Raw genomic sequence first — 16,594 nt, 5'->3', positions numbered from 1 at the left:
CTTTTATTATGACTTTTTCTCATCTAATTAAAATAAAGGTCTTTTTTTAGTAGTAAAGTTCTTTTTGACTTTTTCACTGACTTTTTCACAGTGAAACCTCTTGAATCGAAGCTGTCACTCTTTCGGCATTCGTCTAGACAGGCTCTCGAAAGGGTCTGATTGTCCAAGTTGATGGACTTTTTTCTAACGTTGCTCAGAGGCCGTGACCAAGTAGCTGCAGCCCTTTTTCCCCCGGACTCCCCCATTAGGGTTTTTCGGGGTCTCAAGTGCCGTCCTTCTCGAACTTAGATTTCAGGGCGGCTGGGCGGTGTGGGCGTGGGGGGAATATATCCTGCAGCGCTGCTTCCTGTTTCCGCTTATCGTTTTAACACTTTTATGGAGCAGATGCAGCTGCAGAGCTCCGGAGCTCGTGCTTCTGTCTTCATTTTTATCTGCAAACAAGCAATAAATTTTATTTTAATAAGCAACACTTTTGATAGCCAGTGTTGAGCTGAGCATTCTCCTCCTCCTGGCGCTCTTTCCCCACTGCCGCTGCACTTGTTTTGTAGCTTGTCGTTGTCCTGGCCGTCCTTATCCTCGCCGCATCCTTGCCGTGGCGCTGCAGTAAATACAAAGGATACTCGGCATCATCGGCTCACCGTTAGCTGCCATAATGTTGCGGTCCAAAGGCAGAGGCGCCGAGCAATGGGGGTAATTTTTTGAAAAACTTAAAGGATTTCCTAGGTAAAATAAAAAATTAAGTATTGATCTTGAAGGAAAAAGTAGGAAATAAAATTAAAAGGAAAGATATTTAAATTTCTACAGTTAACATATACTTTCTTATTCCCATTAAATCAACATACTTAGATTAAAGACATATTTGAGGTTTTATTAGTAATTTAAAAATGTGTTTTAATATAGCTAATATCATTTTACAAAATAAAAATCAGAGTAGAGTTAAAAAGCGAGCATGTCAAAGAAATGTAAGGTTAATTTAAGCTTAAAAGTCATTTACCGATAAACCGATTGTCTCTGCCTATCGAACACAACTGTACCCTGTCCGCCTTTTGCCGAGTCAGCAAAAAACAAATCAGGTGAACGGTCAATGAGAGTGAATGGAAAATTGCAAACAATTGCGAGTCATTTGGCTGGCTCTTTTCCAGGTCTCCCGGTCCTTTCGCCTGCCACGTCAATGTCCTTGGCTTTGTGGCAAAACATTACCCCAGATCCAGACCCAGATCCGGGATCCAGAGCCCAGGGCCGGGGTCCTGATAATCCCCATGGACCAGTCGGCCACCCACCTCGCCTCGTTTACTTTGTGTGGCTATAGTCGCATCCTGGCACTGGGATGTGCCTCCTTGGACCTCCTGCCCCACCCGTCGTCTTATTTTTTATGTGGCTTTATGCGGCAACATCTCATTGTGCCCCCCATACGTGTGTGTACTCTAGCTGTGTGTGTGCGTGTGCGTGGCGCCTTGTCGTCCTTCTTGCTGCCATTGTTGTTGCATCTGCAGATGATGTTGTTGCTTTTTTTACTTTGTTGCACTTTGAAGATTATTGCACAATGCAATTTATATTTATCGTACGCTTTTAGTTCTAGCCGCTTTTTGCTAGATACCTTTCGAAGTGACAGGGCGTGTGCACTTCTGCGTGGGGTTTGAGCCAAGGCTTTAATCTCTAGAGATTGGAAACAACAGTGCTGATTAAATAGTTAGAAACAGAATAACCCCTTTGAATTTGTATTTAACGAAATCAATTTCCTCCCCTTTAAGGTAATCCCTATCCCTAAACCCTATCTTTAAAATACTTAAAGGCGTTTTTTCCAAACAACGAAACATGTCAAAGAGTCCTTTCTTCGATTTTTTTGATCCCTTTTTTTTTATTCATATAAAAATGTTAAATATTTATTTAGTATTTATTTTTTTAAGCCCTAGAACTTCAAGCAGTACCTATGCCATCTTCTATTTTTAGGAAGATAACTTGATGATCATGACTATATCATCGAAATAAGGGTATTTAGGCTTCTTGCCCTTTTAGTTTCTTCGATGTTTTTGTTTCATTTATGTCCTTGGTGATGTCATATACATGGTTGTCTGCTCACATCTACTTTTAAGCATATATGCATGTACTTTCTACATGCGCCTGGTGATTTGTGGGGCGTGCCGCAGCCCCTTTGTCGTCGTACATACCTGCAGTCGGCGGCGAAAAGTGCAGCCGGGGGCGAGGGTATCTACCTTATCTGCATGCGGCCACATTGTGGATGATTATAAAAATTCAATGCATTCAAAATTGCGTTTTTGTCTCAGGGCAGCCATTCTCTGCTCTGTTCAAGACAAAAGATTTTTTTTATGCCCGGCACTTTAAGGCCCCTGACAATTTCATTGACCGAACGTCATGGCGACCTTTGCTGAATTGAGTGAAATGCCAAAATGTCCATTAATTAACATTGGGTTGGCAAAGTTCTGGTTCTGGTTGAGCTACGGCTACGGCTACATTCACAGCTCCGGCTCCAGTCAATGGACAATTCATCCCAGTGGCGGATTTCAGTTTTCTTTGTTCCCAGACTTCTCCAGCTGCTCCTCGGCGCACAATTAGACGGCGCGGACTTTTCTGGCCTGAACTCAAAACTGTTGAGTTGTCGGAGCACTTTGAGCTTCTCGCTTATTGACATTCTTCAACAAAAAATGGAAAAGTTGCAGCAGGAGCAAGGGGAGAGCACTAAATAACTTTTGAATAAAGTTGAAGTTCGGAATCAATAATGACGAGACAGATTTGCTTTGACTGGGATAAGCTCTATTCCACAGAGCGGCAGTTGATTTTGTAATGGAACTGAGATGCAATCTTTGACGTTAGTTTTAAATCAATATTTAAATGAATGTTTAACTAGTTGTATTTGGCAAAGACTTTCGGCCAAGTGGCCCTTGATAACCATATTCTCAATTTTTGTAGGGGGTACATCACAATTTTTTAAATTTCAGATTTTAGTCAAAAAACAGATTTTCTTGTAATTTTTTAAACGTAGTTTTCCCAAATCAAGGAGTACGGCCAAAAGGCCGACTGTTTTGGAAAGCTGGCTATCGATCTGCATCACTTAAAAGAAAATTTATTTTTTGACCCATTTTCTCAATTTTTGTAAGGGGGTATATCACAATTTTTGGATTTCAGATTTTAGTCAAAAAAACAGATTTTCTTGTGATTTTTTAAACATAGTTCTCCCAAATCAAGGAGTACAGCCAAAAGGCCGACTGTTTTGGAAAGCTGGCTTAATTTGCTATCGATCTGCATCACTTAAAAGAAAATTTATTTTTTGACCCATTCTCTCAATTTTTGTAAGGGGGTATATCACAATTTTTTGGATTTCAGATTTTAGTCAAAAAAACAGATTTTCTTGTGATTTTTTAAACATAGTTCTCCCAAATCAAGGAGTACAGCCAAAAGGCCGACTGTTTTGGAAAGCTGGCTTAATTTGCTATCGATCTGCATCACTTAAAAGAAAATTTATTTTTTGACCCATTTTCTCAATTTTTGTAAGGGGGTATATCACAATTTTTGGATTTCAGATTTTAGTCAAAAAAACAGATTTTCTTGTGGATTTTTTAAACGTAGTTCTCTTAAATCAAGGAGTACAGCCAAAAGGCCGACTGTTTTGGAAAGCTGGCCTAATTTGCTATCGATCTGCATCACTTAAAAGAAAATTTATTTTTTGACCCATTCTCTCAATTTTTGTAAGGGGGTATATCACAATTTTTTGGATTTCAGATTTTAGTCAAAAAAACAGATTTTCTTGTAATTTTTTAAACATAGTTCTCCCAAATCAAGGAGTACAGCCAAAAGGCCGACTGTTTTGGAAAGCTGGCTTAATTTGCTATCGATCTGCATCACTTAAAAGAAAATTTATTTTTTGACCCATTTTCTCAATTTTTGTAAGGGGGTATATCACAACTTTTTGGATTTCAGATTTTAGTCAAAAAAACAGATTTTCTTGTGATTTTTTAAACGTAGTTCTCTTAAATCAAGGAGTACAGCCAAAAGGCCGACTGTTTTGGAAAGCTGGCTTAATTTGCTATCGATCTGCATCACTTAAAAGAAAATTTATTTTTTGACCCATTCTCTCAATTTTTGTAAGGGGGTATATCACAATTTTTTGGATTTCAGATTTTAGTCAAAAAAACAGATTTTCTTGTGATTTTTTAAACATAGTTCTCCAAAATCAAGGAGTACAGCCAAAAGGCCGACTGTTTTAAAAAACCGGCTTAATGTGCTATCGATCTGCATCACTTAAAAGAAAATTTATTTTTTGACCCATTTTCTCAATTTTTGTAAGGGGGTATATCACAATTTTTTGGATTTCAGATTTTAGTCAAAAAAACAGATTTTCTTGTGATTTTTTAAACATAGTTCTCCCAAATCAAGGAGTACAGCCAAAAGGCCGACTGTTTTGGAAAGCTGGCCTAATTTGCTATCGATCTGCATCACTTAAAAGAAAATTTATTTTTTGACCCATTTTCTCAATTTTTGTAAGGGGGTATATTACAATTTTTTGGATTTCAGACTTTAGTCAAAAAAACAGATTTTCTTGTGGTTTTTTAATCGAAGTTCTCCCAAATCAAGGAGTACAGCAAAAAGGCGGACTCCAAAAAACTTATTTTTTGTGGTTTTTTCTGTTTTTTTTTTATTAATTTATTTCAAAATTTCAAATTCTAATAATATAATCCACACCAAATAAAATGTTCCTCTAACCAACTACTGAATCAATCACATAATATAGACTCTTTGTTATTTTTTATTTTGAGATACAGTTTACCCCAAAGGCAAGCTCGGTTGATTTAATGAAGGCCTTGGTGGCTAGCAACCCATTTTGCTGAGGGCATCGGCGGCTGCCAGTCCCATCTCGTGTTCCGTGGATCCTTCGGGCTCCATGCACAGGATATCCCTGCTGACTTGGAGCAGCTTTACGACCTCCTTGAGCCGCCGCTGGAACTCCTGTCGAGAGATCTGTCCATTTTGGATGGCCATCTGGGCGAGGACCATCACAGGGGCATGCAGTTCGTACATTATGAGTCCTGCCGTTGGAAATGGTAAAAGGTCAATATAATTTTCAGGGAAAAGCGAGGGAGAACCCACCTCTGAGGCGAGTAAGTCCCGGATCGAGTACATCGACGATTTCCAGGAACTCGCGGCAGTAGCTCTCCTTGCGGGCAATATCCTCGGGCGACATCTGCGGCAGTAAGTACCCATCGATCCTGCCGTAAATCTGGCACAGCGAATACTTGGCCGAGAGCAGGAGGTAGTGGTTGGGTCGCAGGACATCCCGGTATCTGCAGGAGTACGATTTCGGTTGGTAATCATGGAGCGAAGAAATAAGAAAATATTAATTTTTCGCTTCATTACGGGTTTCATATCGTAGACGATATGACAGAGTAAAATAATTTAAAAATGAAAGAATATTAATATAATTAGCGTTTGCTCGATAATTTCTTCTTATGCAAAATAGTAAAGCTGTCGCTCTCGAATTAGGTGACCATTTTTTCCATTTTGTGATTGAACTGCCGAATCGGGCTAAAATGATTCTTCAAATTAGTGTAAAGCATGTAAGATAGGTAAGTGAAGATTATTATTTTTTCCACCAATATTTGCATTTGTTAAAGTCAGTTTGTGCTATAGTTTAATTTTTACGCACCTGAGGAGAAAGTTCTCTAGGCCGGGAATGTCGTGCACATCGATGGCCTCCAGGTCATCGTTGATGCGATCCAACCGGCGCTCCACATCCTCTGCTCCAATTCGATGGGAGCAGCGATCGCAGCTAAAAGAAAATATCAGTATTTTAATTAAATTAAATGCTTAGCTTGGTGATATAATATAGTCATTGGACCATTCGTTGGCAGTAATGGGTGGAAAGTTTGGGGCTTAAAAGGCAAATCCATATTAGATATATATTTTTCTAAAAATCCCTAAGAAATAGTTGAAGTTCTTTGTCTTAAATGATTGTTTGATTTAATATTTTTATAAGTAAAATAAAATGAAAGTAATGACTTTAAGCAAAGAGAAAAATATTCAAATTGTTAAATAGATGTAGTAACGGTCACATTTTTCACTATTTTCTGTTAAACATATTTTTTTCTACAATTATTACGAAATTAAGGATAAACCCTCCCATCACTGCCCAACAACGACAATCGATAATATCGATAACTAACAACATCGATTACTCACGCCCAGTCGCCGGCCTGCTCCAGGGGATCCACCGCCCGCACCGATCCCGCCCGGCAGGTGGCGCACACGAGCGCGCTACAGTCGGTGCCCAGCTCGCGGGGATCGGCGCAGCGCCGGCAGCGGCACCAGAAGAGCTTGCCCTCGTGCATGAAGGCGCGCCGCTTGAGGGTGCCCTGCAGCGTGTACGCATAGCTGAGCGTCAGCGCTTCCCGCTCGCGCACGCGCCGCGAGGTGCGCAGCAGGATCGCGAAGGACCTGGGGTCGTCCGTGTGCGCCGTGTTGGGGGTGCAGTCGTGCGCGAGCAGGAAGGCGCTCGGATATAGCGTCCGCGCCTTGGCGCCGTTCTGGCCGATCTCGAAGCAGTTCACGTCCAGGATGCCGCACACCTCGTGCACCTGCTGCGCCTCCAGATCCTCCAGCCGCCAGGTGACGCGCAGCCGCTGCACCACCTTCTCCTCGTAGTGGCGCCACAGCACGGCGTTCTGGCGCCGCTCCTCCGTGTGCGATTCCATGCGGGCGATCAGGGCGAACTGCTCCGGATCGTGCTGGCGCAGGAGGAGGATGCGCACGATCATCACCAGTTCGTAGAGGTCACGCACTTCCGCCGGACCGGCGCGATCCGTCAGCAGTTCGCCGGCGACCGCCCGTCGTTCGGCGTACAGTTGGCACTCGGTTTCGGTGTGACCATGCCGGTGCTTGAGGCCCGAGCAGCTGCTGCCGCAGAGTGGCCAGGCGCAGCCGGGACAACGGTATTGGTCCGGCTTCAGGGTCACCGGCTGATAGCAGCCCAGGCACACGGGGTCACCGCTCACACAGGGTCCAATGGCCAGGGGCTCCTCGCGGATGAGGGTCTCACCAGGCTCCAGCTGGCGGCTGGCCACCAGATATCGGCCATATATCTCCGATTGGGCCACCCGGTAGGGCTGCTCCTCCTCCGGCGAGGCACTGGCCAGCTCCTCCTCCTTCTCCTCCTCCTCCTGCTCCTTCGATGGCTGCTGCTCCTGTTTGTCCCTGGACTGCTGACCCCTTTGGTGTCTGGCCCTGTTGCTGTTTTTGTGGTGATTCTGCACAAGAGATGAGAGCACTCATTAGTGGTGCGTTCGTTCGCTGCTAATTGTATTCTAATTGCTGTCCCCTGCTCTCGCTCATTAATCACCGGTTCGGCCCACTGTCACCCGCAATGGGCCACTGTCCCGCCCACTGCCCACTGCCCACTGCCCACGCCCACCCTCGACCGCTGTCAACAGCTGGCCATTAAATGGCACTCAGCTGGCCGCAACAGGTGCTCATTTTCACCCCGCCCCCGCATCGAAGCTCCCCAATCGATGGGGCCCAAATGGACATCCATTGGAATGGACACATCCTGTGCCGGTTTCTTTTTTCCTCACCAGACCTATAAGCCTGATACTCGAACCTGGGACAACGCATTTGCTTAGTAATTAAAATTTTGCCAACATTACAAATCAGTTGTTTGTTTGAATAGCAAAGATTGTTGCACGAAATTGTAGGTTATTAAATGTTCCACAATGTTGCTGAATTTGACCACCAGCATGCAGCTTTCAGTGCGGAAGAATTCATAATTTATAGTCAACTTGCAACATTCAACATGCAACATTCAACATGCAACATTCAACATGCAATATTCTACAGAAAACATCCAACATACAGCGTAAGACATGTTGAATGTTTGATTTAAATGTGCAAAATTCAAAAATGTTTAATCAACATGCAACATGCAACATTCAACATAAAACATACAACTTACAGCGTAAGACATGTTGAATGATTGATATTGTAATAATTAATAATTATGTCATATTTATGTATTTTACATTTGGCCACGTCATTGGTAATGTAAATTACAGAGTGTTTTCTTCTGTGGGTGCTTATAATTCCCAACTGGTTCTAGTTCAAAAATGCATGACCTGTGGGCTGTGGCCACTCCAAACATAAGTGACCGGAAGTTCCCGCGAGTGTTTGTGTGTGTGTGTGTGTGTGTTGGTGCTGGTGATCTTGGAGAATGGAGGTGGACGTGGACTCCAGGATGCAGTGCATCGAGAACCCGTCCAGGTATGAACCTTTTTCAACATGTAACAGTCAACATAAAACATCAAACTTACTTAATTTAAACAATGTTAACTTAAATAATGTATTGATAAATGTTAATAACAAACTGAAATCTTCTTCTTCTAGGTCTAGCTAAAAATGGGTGATATGGTCACTAGGAAAACCAGTTGACCGGAAGTTCCAGCGAATGTTTGTGTGTGTGTGGACAGATCACTGGATATAACTGATAATTATTACTGGATATATAAATGGAAATGTCATCATTCAAGACTCCAGATCATGGACAACTTCTTCAGGTATGTACCTTAGTGAATTAGGTATTTTTTTAGTTACCCTTAAGCTAAGCCAAGTGTTTTAAATCAGAAAAGCCTTAAATTTTAAGCATTTTATTCGCTCAAATTGTTTTCCTTTTTGTGTTAGACATTTCTTTGGAATGCTTCTACAAAATTAGGTTTACTACATTTCACAAAAGAGTTTAGTGCCTCTAGTGAAACGCTGCCAAGTTCTACTTTTAGCTTTACAAATGCATTTTATACACATGTAAAATGGCTAATTTCTTTCCATGGACTCTTGCCAATGCATTGCGATATCTTTATATGCTAATATTTCCGTAAGCCAATGCATATCAGCGTTCAGAAACTATATTGAAATTCGCCTTCTCTTTTATTTATTTCTTTACTGATATTGAACTTACACTTTCACAATCAATTAACTGAGCACATCAAATGTAATATAATTCTATAAGGATTTTCTGTAAAATAAATAAACGGTTTATCTTTTAATCATGTTGTTAATGGACCCAAGACCTATGCAAATAAATCCGTGCATACTTATCGGACAATTAAAAGCGTTGGTTAATCCACTTTAAATTCATTAAGTTGGTTCTCCTACACTGCCAGTGGGTACTATAGCATATGCCATAAGTTTGCATTGCATATGTGTAGAAAATTATGTATTATAGATCATTTTCCCTGGCGAGCCAGTATAAACAAACTAATCTGTCGGCATTCACAATAATCTTCTTTCTATTTTAAGTAGTATATAAGTTATATAATACTTTTAGCTTAGGATGTGTACTATATTATTATTATATATTATAAGAACTGGGGAATTGGTAAAATAGGGACCCCTTCTTATAGAGGCCAGAGTGTTTCATCTTCGGCTTGCCGAAGTTAGCTGCCATTCTATGAAACATTTAAAAATGCCATTGCCAGCGTGAAGAGCTTGACACAGCTCTCGCATGAAACTGAATCTGATTGCTGCGATGATATTTGATTTAATGGAATGTCTTCTGTTTAATTTGTGGACTGCTTCCTTGGCACTACTGGCTGCGGATGCAAAGTGGCCACCGGCAGGGCAGTGATATATTGCCGGGCCTTTGGGGCACTGGGCTCCTAACCGATCAGATAATGATTCATGACCAGCTTGTGTCTATGTGTGTGTGTTTGTGGAAAATCAATTTCCATACTTCTGGCTTCTCTCAACGCCTGCATATCGGATTCATTCATATCCGACTTATTTATAGGCGGCGACTCTTTTGAATATCGCCGAGCACACATTGCGTTCCGTTATAAATAAAACAAAACACAACAATGTGGCATCGGCATCGCACCGCCAACCCACTGCCCCACCACCCACCCAGCCACCCAACCACCCGGCACAGTGGTTCACTCTCCGATTTCCTTTTCAACACCACCAGAAAAAAAAAACAAAAACCAAAAAAAATAAAATAATAAAACCGAACGAAAAAAGGCGGGGAATGGCGAATACGGAACACAGAATATCCAAAATAGATTTGTGTTGTTTTGTCGGGTGGCTGTGGCCTTTAAGGAATTTTTATACGACCTGATGTTCCCCCATTAGAGTGCACCACCCGATGGGGGCCCAAGGGATGGTTATGTGGTCTATTAAGAAATAGGAAAGAAATTCTGAAAATTATAGTCTCGAATTTAGGCCTTTTGAAATGTATCACAAAATATATGTTTAAAAAATCTCGAAAATATTTATATTCCTTGAAAACACTTTCTTATTTATTTAAAAAATATTTTGAAATATTTTCCCCTGTGCATGTAAATGTGCTTTTCATTTCACTGTTACTATTTGCACTTGTCTGTGTGGTAAATTAATTTTTAATTATGCATCCGCACCGCCCACCGCCCACCGGCCCACCGGCCCACCACCCACTGCCACGCCCCCCGCGCTACCTGCGGTGTTTACTTTTTTTCTTCCCGGCATCGCTTTTATTTGTATTTAAATTTGATTTTATTTTAATTTCACCCGCGCTGCACGTTAATTGATTTTAATTGATAATTTTTACGCGGTGCACACGAGTTATTTAAAAGGCCGCGCGCTCACTATTTAATAGATCTGTTTAACAACTCGTCAATTAATTGTGCCCGTAAATCGCGTCAGCAGATTGCAGCAGAGTAAGTGAGAAAGAAAAATAAAAATAAAATAAAATAAAATAAAAGTAAGTAGTAACAAGTTCGGGGCACGCGTTGTTCGAGCCGCGAGGCACAAGTTGCAACTGTCGAGTTGTCGTCGAACGTCGGCCGTCGAAAATCGGGAGACGGCGCTACGCCCAAGTTGTTGGCACACATTCAAATTCAGATTCAGATTCAGATTTAACAGACCCGGCCACAGGCCACACTCACACACTGTCGCACGGTTGATATATTTTTAAAAATTTATGATATTGAAAACATTTTGGCCACAAGTGCCCCGTGGGCCGCGCGCATCTGATCAAAAGTCTGCGGCACCTCAATGCCACTGTCAAGATGAGTTAAACCACTCATATATATCGCGATCGAGCTGCCATCGCCTATTCCGAATATTTCGAATGCGTTTGGGTCCGCGGGCAGGCCAGAAATAAATCAATTTCTCTTCGACTGGCAACACACAATTAGGCAGAACTATTAAACGTCGCGAACGCGGCCAAGTTTCAGTGCAAGAAAAACAAACATGTTTTGGGGGGTTTTTTAATGTCTGAAAAATATGTAGAAGCCAAGAATTTTCAATACAAATATCATATTTGATGGCTAATTTACGCAGTTGCAGCTGTTTCGTTCTAGATTTTAATTGTCGCTGCAGTCTATATTTAAATTGTATTTCCTAAAAGTAGAGTCAATTTATGCACTTTAAATTATTAATTAATTAATTACATATTTTAGTCGATTTTCATTTCTCAAAAATCTGTAGGGCTCTAAAATTTTTAGTAAAAATACAGTGGCTTCGTTCTAGATTTTATTAAAATATTATAATATTATATAATTATAATTAATTACATATTCGGGTGGATTTTAATTTCTAAAAAATATGTAGAACCCTAGAATTTTTAATGTAAGTATCATAATTGATGGCCAATTTTTCGGTTGCAGCTGCTTCGTTCTAGATTTTAATTGTCTCTGCATTTCTATGCCATATTTAAATGGTATTTATTAACAGTAGAGTCAACTGGGGACTTCTAATAATTAATTAAAAGTGTTTTCTTCTGAAATCAATTCAGGGATAACTACCTAGTGACCTAGTGCTTAAGTTACACTAAATGCCTGATGGACAAAGGGAATAGATGCGACCTTAGCAGGGCATTATTGTGATGGAAGCCCCTCGGCTAAGTTCGACTAAGCGCACACGTCTTGTCCATTTAATAATTTATTTTTACCTAAAATCTGTGGGAAGTGGCCCGACCCGTACTTGCAAATGTGCAGCCCAAGAATCCCAAGTATCCTGCCACCCACTAATCCCCACCACCCACTGACCAGCCGACAATCTCTGCCGTATCTGCGGGGCTAAGTTGCAATTCTCTTTGGCCATGAAGTGTCCGGGGCGGAGTCCGATGATAAATAAAATTGCTTTTCAACCCACTCGCCACTGGCTGGCCAAAATTCTGGCTGTCAGTGGCAACTAAAGCCGACTTAACAAAGTCCCGGCCTGCTTCCTGTTGATATTTCCAAAAATTTCCACAGCCAAATGCTGGCGATTTATGCAATTTTGTTTTTATGGTGTGTCAAAAGTGTTCATAGAGTCGTCATCGTTTTATCCACAGTCCCCAAACCCCCCGGCCCACCCCACACCAAATGCTCCTCTCCATGTGCGAGGGCATTTCAATTAGTTTTGAAACGATGCCGAAGGCCACCTTTTTAGTTGCAGTTGCAGTTGATGCTGCATCTTTTTGCTGCTGCTGCTGCTGATTTTAATTGTTTTTATTGCATTCGCCTGCGGGCAGTAGGGAGAACAGCCGGACCAGCATCGGAAATGATCTAGATTCGGCTGGGTTTTTAAGCTCGAAGTGGGGTTACCCTGGTTTCATTAAAAACATTATAAAGTAAATAATGTTTAGCCATGGAAATTAAATCTTTAAAAAATTTCGAAATATTAAAATATTATTAATAGAAAACAATGTTTAATGTTTTTGATAAAAGTGTTTTCATAAAAAAAATAAGCAAACACTTTTTAATTAAAAAAAAACTTAGAAATACCTTTCTTCAAAGAAAACTGAGCTCAGTTAAAACTGATAAAATCAAGAAGCAACTTGAAAGTTTTGTAAAAAATTTGTAAGGTATTTGTTTATAGACTTTTTAAAAAATAAATTATGTAAATTTTTAACGGACATTGTGGATACATTCAAATTAATTTCATCTGAGTAATAATATGGTAATAATGCATTTCCAAACTTTGTTTGAATAGGAATTTTTAATGACTAGCATTAGCTGTTCCCTATGCAAGCTTTTTAATTAAGAGTCCACCATTAATCAATAAAAAAGTCATTTGTTGCCAAACAAAATTGATTGAAACAGCGAAAGGTCAATGGTTAGATAATTACAGAATTTATTTTGTATTACCCGTGTGTATAGGTAGTGAAAAGCCAAATTATGTAAACATTTTGCGCAATTTATTTTCCATTTATTGGCCAAAATTGATTTTCTATAAAATAAAATGTTTGCCCGAATTAAGGGAAGTGTTTATTTTCGCAGCGGGATGGCCAAAAAGGCGTTAAGAAAGCCAAGTTAACCACATATCATGCATCATTTCGAGGCTTTTTGACTGGAAAATGCTGCTCTTCAGAGAGTACCCTTCGATATTATTCAGGTGGAAAAGGCAGCCGAAAAGTATGCAATGCTAAATGGCCGCAAGCAGTGCACCAAGCTGGTGTGCGCTTGTGTGGGTGTGTTGGTGTGTGGGCGCCATCTTCCGGCGCCGTGCATCTGTATTGGTGGCTCTGCTGTGCGGAATGACATCAAATTTGCATGTTTTTATGTACATAACCTCGCACGCGTCCGCTTTGTTTATGATCTGGAGCGGAAACGAGACGCATGTGGCATCCACACGAGGAGGACTCGCTTCGAGTCGCCTCCGCCCGCCTCCTCCCCGTCCCCGGGAAGCACTTGCCCCGCCCGAAGGCGCGCCAAATGCGCGACACCCGAAAACAAAGTGAGCCCTTCGACAAAGGCGGCCGAATCGGAGGCTGGGAGCTCCTGGGGCAGTGGCACACGTTTGCCTATGCGGCAAATATTTGCCAGTCAGCTGGGGCTCAAGCCGCTAGTACACTGGGCGAAAGCGGGGGAACAGAGGTTGACGCTCTAACAACCATTTGAGTAACCATTTAGTATCAGTAAACGAAATATTTTTAAATCTTCCACCCACACAATTTTAATTTGATTTACTACAAAAGTTCTTGCCTCTTAACATTTTAAATAATCATTGTATTTTTTCTTATCTTACCCTTAGCTTATTATTTTTTTGTTTTATTGGTAACATTTGTTATTTATTGAGAACTTCAAACAATTGAAACATTAATATATTTTTAGTGCTTGAGGGAATTATTATTAAAATTATTTTTTATATGAATGTGATATTATGGCTTTACTTTATGGAGGACTTAGGATATTATGTAATCTACTTTAATATGGAAATTATACTCTATATTGCTGTAAAAATGTTAACTAACACTACTGATCGTTGGGTGGGTTTTTGGTATAGAGTGTTTTAATGAGCTTAACTCAAGAAATACAATTTATTTATTTATTAATCTAATTATTATTGACTACTTCAATACATTTCTTAAAATGAAAAACCCCTATTTTATGAAATAATTGGTTTATTCTCTGAGTGCACTGTCTGTGAAACTGTATATTTTGTTGTTGATGACTTTCAGTGTCAGCATAAACGTCACTCCATTCCGGGCAGTTCGCTCCTCGCCCGGCCGCTTTCGAGATCCCTTAAATCTATGCAAGTATGTCGACCTGAATCCATTGTCTGGTTCGGGCCCAGTTAACTGCATTCCCAACTTCGCACACACTCAGGCGGGGGGGCGAGGGCGGCAGGTCCAGCACTAAGACGGCTGTAATTGAAGCAGGTAAATGCATTCGCAATCGCAATCACATTCGCCTTCACAACCGAATTTCGGATGGGTTCTCCAGCTCTTTATCCGTAGTTATTTGGCACACTTGGGAGGCATCATGCTGATTCGTCTTAGGCATCCCAATAATCACCCCTGACGAGGGCCTCTGAAAATTACAGTCTAGCAAAATGTGTAACTTTAACCAAAATTTTAATTAAGCCGACCAAGTGCGAGCTGTAGTAATAATTGTGGTTCAGGTTATGATTCCTCATCATCGCTTTCTGCCTGTTTACCTACGCAAAATTCCAGTTTACAGAGAACGAAATAGACAGAACTCTGATTTAATTTATAATGGGTATTACAGTAATTTCTTGAGAATACGGGTTTGTCAGTATTTTGAAAGTACTTAATTTTAATTTTATTTAAAAAATAAAAATATGAGACGATATTGTAGGATCACAGATTTTGGGAAATTTGATTTTATTTTGTTTAGAGCATTAAAAATAAAGTAATATGATGGTAAAAACTTGATAAGAGATATGAGAAGAAATGCTTTGTAGCCCTTTAAGATTTTAGTATTATATAAGAAAGTTGGTTGAAATTTGAATATCTTGATTACTATTGCAAATGGTTATCCAGGATTCTATTTTCTATTTTTTAGGGGTATATTATTTTAAAAGAAAATGGCTTATCCTTAGTAATTACAGAGCATTAAAACAGTAGTGATAAAATAGTAAAGGTTTGAGAAAAATATTGTAAAATAGGGCAATAATAGTGGACAAATACAGGTTCTTGCCCCTTAAGATTGTAACATTTCATAAGAAAAATGGTTAAAATGTTAGTCTCTCCATTATCCTTCCATTTCCCATTTGCCTTTTGAGAACCCACTCCTTGCAGCCGACGCATTATCGCCGTCGTCATCACCATTTGTTGTGGGTTATCACGGCAGGTTGTCGCCTGATAGCACGGCCATATGGCGATGGCCTGCAGCGGCGAAGGAACTCACCACCCAGCGGGTCCTTGCAACGGGCTTTCAGAGGGATCCTTTGCGGGGCTCCGAAGGGCCGGGGGGGGGGGCAGCACCGCCCGCACTAAACAGCGCAGCGGCGGCGCAACTGCAAGGATAGTGCCGAGCGCGGCCGAAGGACGAGGGCCGAGTGCCGAAAGGACACGAGGCGGCGCTGCCTCAGAGGCCTTATAACTCACCACGCGGCCAGCGGAAGGCACAGTCGTCGACCGGCTTTCGCAGCGTGCGCCTCGTAAGCGAATTTTCCGAGCACCTCGACCGTGCACTTCGCAGCCAGAACGTAGCGAGCGGGAACGTAGCGAAACGTAAGCCAAGTGTTGTCAACACGTGTGGGGACTTCTTTTTGTTTACGTGACAAGGATCGCTTGTTGTTCGTGCGGCGGCTTATTGGATTTTGATGTGGAACAGGCCGGGCCGAGACCGCCGTTTGCCGTTTGCCCCAAAATGTTTTCTATTCTTTTTTGTTGAGTGAAACTTGAAACGCTTGTGCGCGCGAAAAGGAGTGAAAAGTTATTAATCATTAAAGGACATTTATGTCGCGTGCTGTCACACACACACACACACAGCCCCGCACACACTGGCCGCCAATTTAGTTTGCCTTGTGGTTTATATATTTTATATATTTTTTTTGGGGGCTGCGGGTCGCCGACGCTTACGAAATAATTTATTTGCCCTCATGCAGACAAGCAGCGCCGCATAATATTTATTTTTGGGCCCTAACACCGTCCGAGAGTCGCTGGCGAAGCCATCAAAGTCCTGCGCCAAATTTAAAACAACGCGGCAAGCGAATGCTGTCGAGTGGATGTTTTGTGAATGAGCGGGTGAATGAGTGGGTGAATGAGTGAGTGGCGTGGGTGCGAGTGGGCGAGTGGGTATGAATGAACGGCCGAGTGCAGTGGCAAGTGCTTGCCTTTGTCGCGGTTTTCGGCGAGTGATTGACAGATCTCAAAGTGAGTCCTAAAGGCGGC

At 41.4% G+C, this 16,594-nt stretch overlaps 2 protein-coding genes across 3 annotated transcripts in view; one reads left to right on the top strand and one right to left on the bottom strand.

Annotated features, from left to right (window-relative positions):
• Window positions 1–4,744: 4,744 nt before the first annotated feature.
• On the bottom strand, window positions 4,745–10,791 carry LOC108025933 (SET domain-containing protein SmydA-8). The gene is made up of 5 exons (XM_017096630.3): window positions 10,477–10,791; window positions 6,193–7,256; window positions 5,660–5,782; window positions 5,104–5,297; window positions 4,745–5,042 (listed from the first exon to the last, which is right to left on the bottom strand). The coding sequence occupies exons 1-5, from the start codon at window positions 10,492–10,494 to the stop codon at window positions 4,825–4,827; spliced, it is 1,617 nt and encodes a 538-aa protein (XP_016952119.1). The 5' UTR covers window positions 10,495–10,791; the 3' UTR covers window positions 4,745–4,824.
• The window catches only part of LOC108025912 (uncharacterized protein DDB_G0284311), a 97,346-nt gene continuing 88,899 nt past the window's right edge, over window positions 8,148–16,594 (top strand). Inside the window, exons 1-2 of one of the 2 annotated variants that reach the window (XM_050889512.1) lie at window positions 8,148–8,262; window positions 8,386–8,555. The gene's annotated coding sequence lies outside the window, so the exon portion shown is untranslated. Of the gene's footprint in view, window positions 8,263–8,385; window positions 8,556–15,839; window positions 15,932–16,594 lie in introns of those variants that run through there. The other variant, XM_017096597.3, reaches the window with a different exon arrangement.

Source organism: Drosophila biarmipes, chromosome X (assembly GCF_025231255.1).
Source record: "Drosophila biarmipes strain raj3 chromosome X, RU_DBia_V1.1, whole genome shotgun sequence".
NCBI lineage: Eukaryota > Metazoa > Arthropoda > Insecta > Diptera > Drosophilidae > Drosophila > Drosophila biarmipes.
The sequence above is the reverse complement of the archived record's forward strand: the minus strand, read 5'-3'. Positions and strand labels throughout refer to the sequence as shown.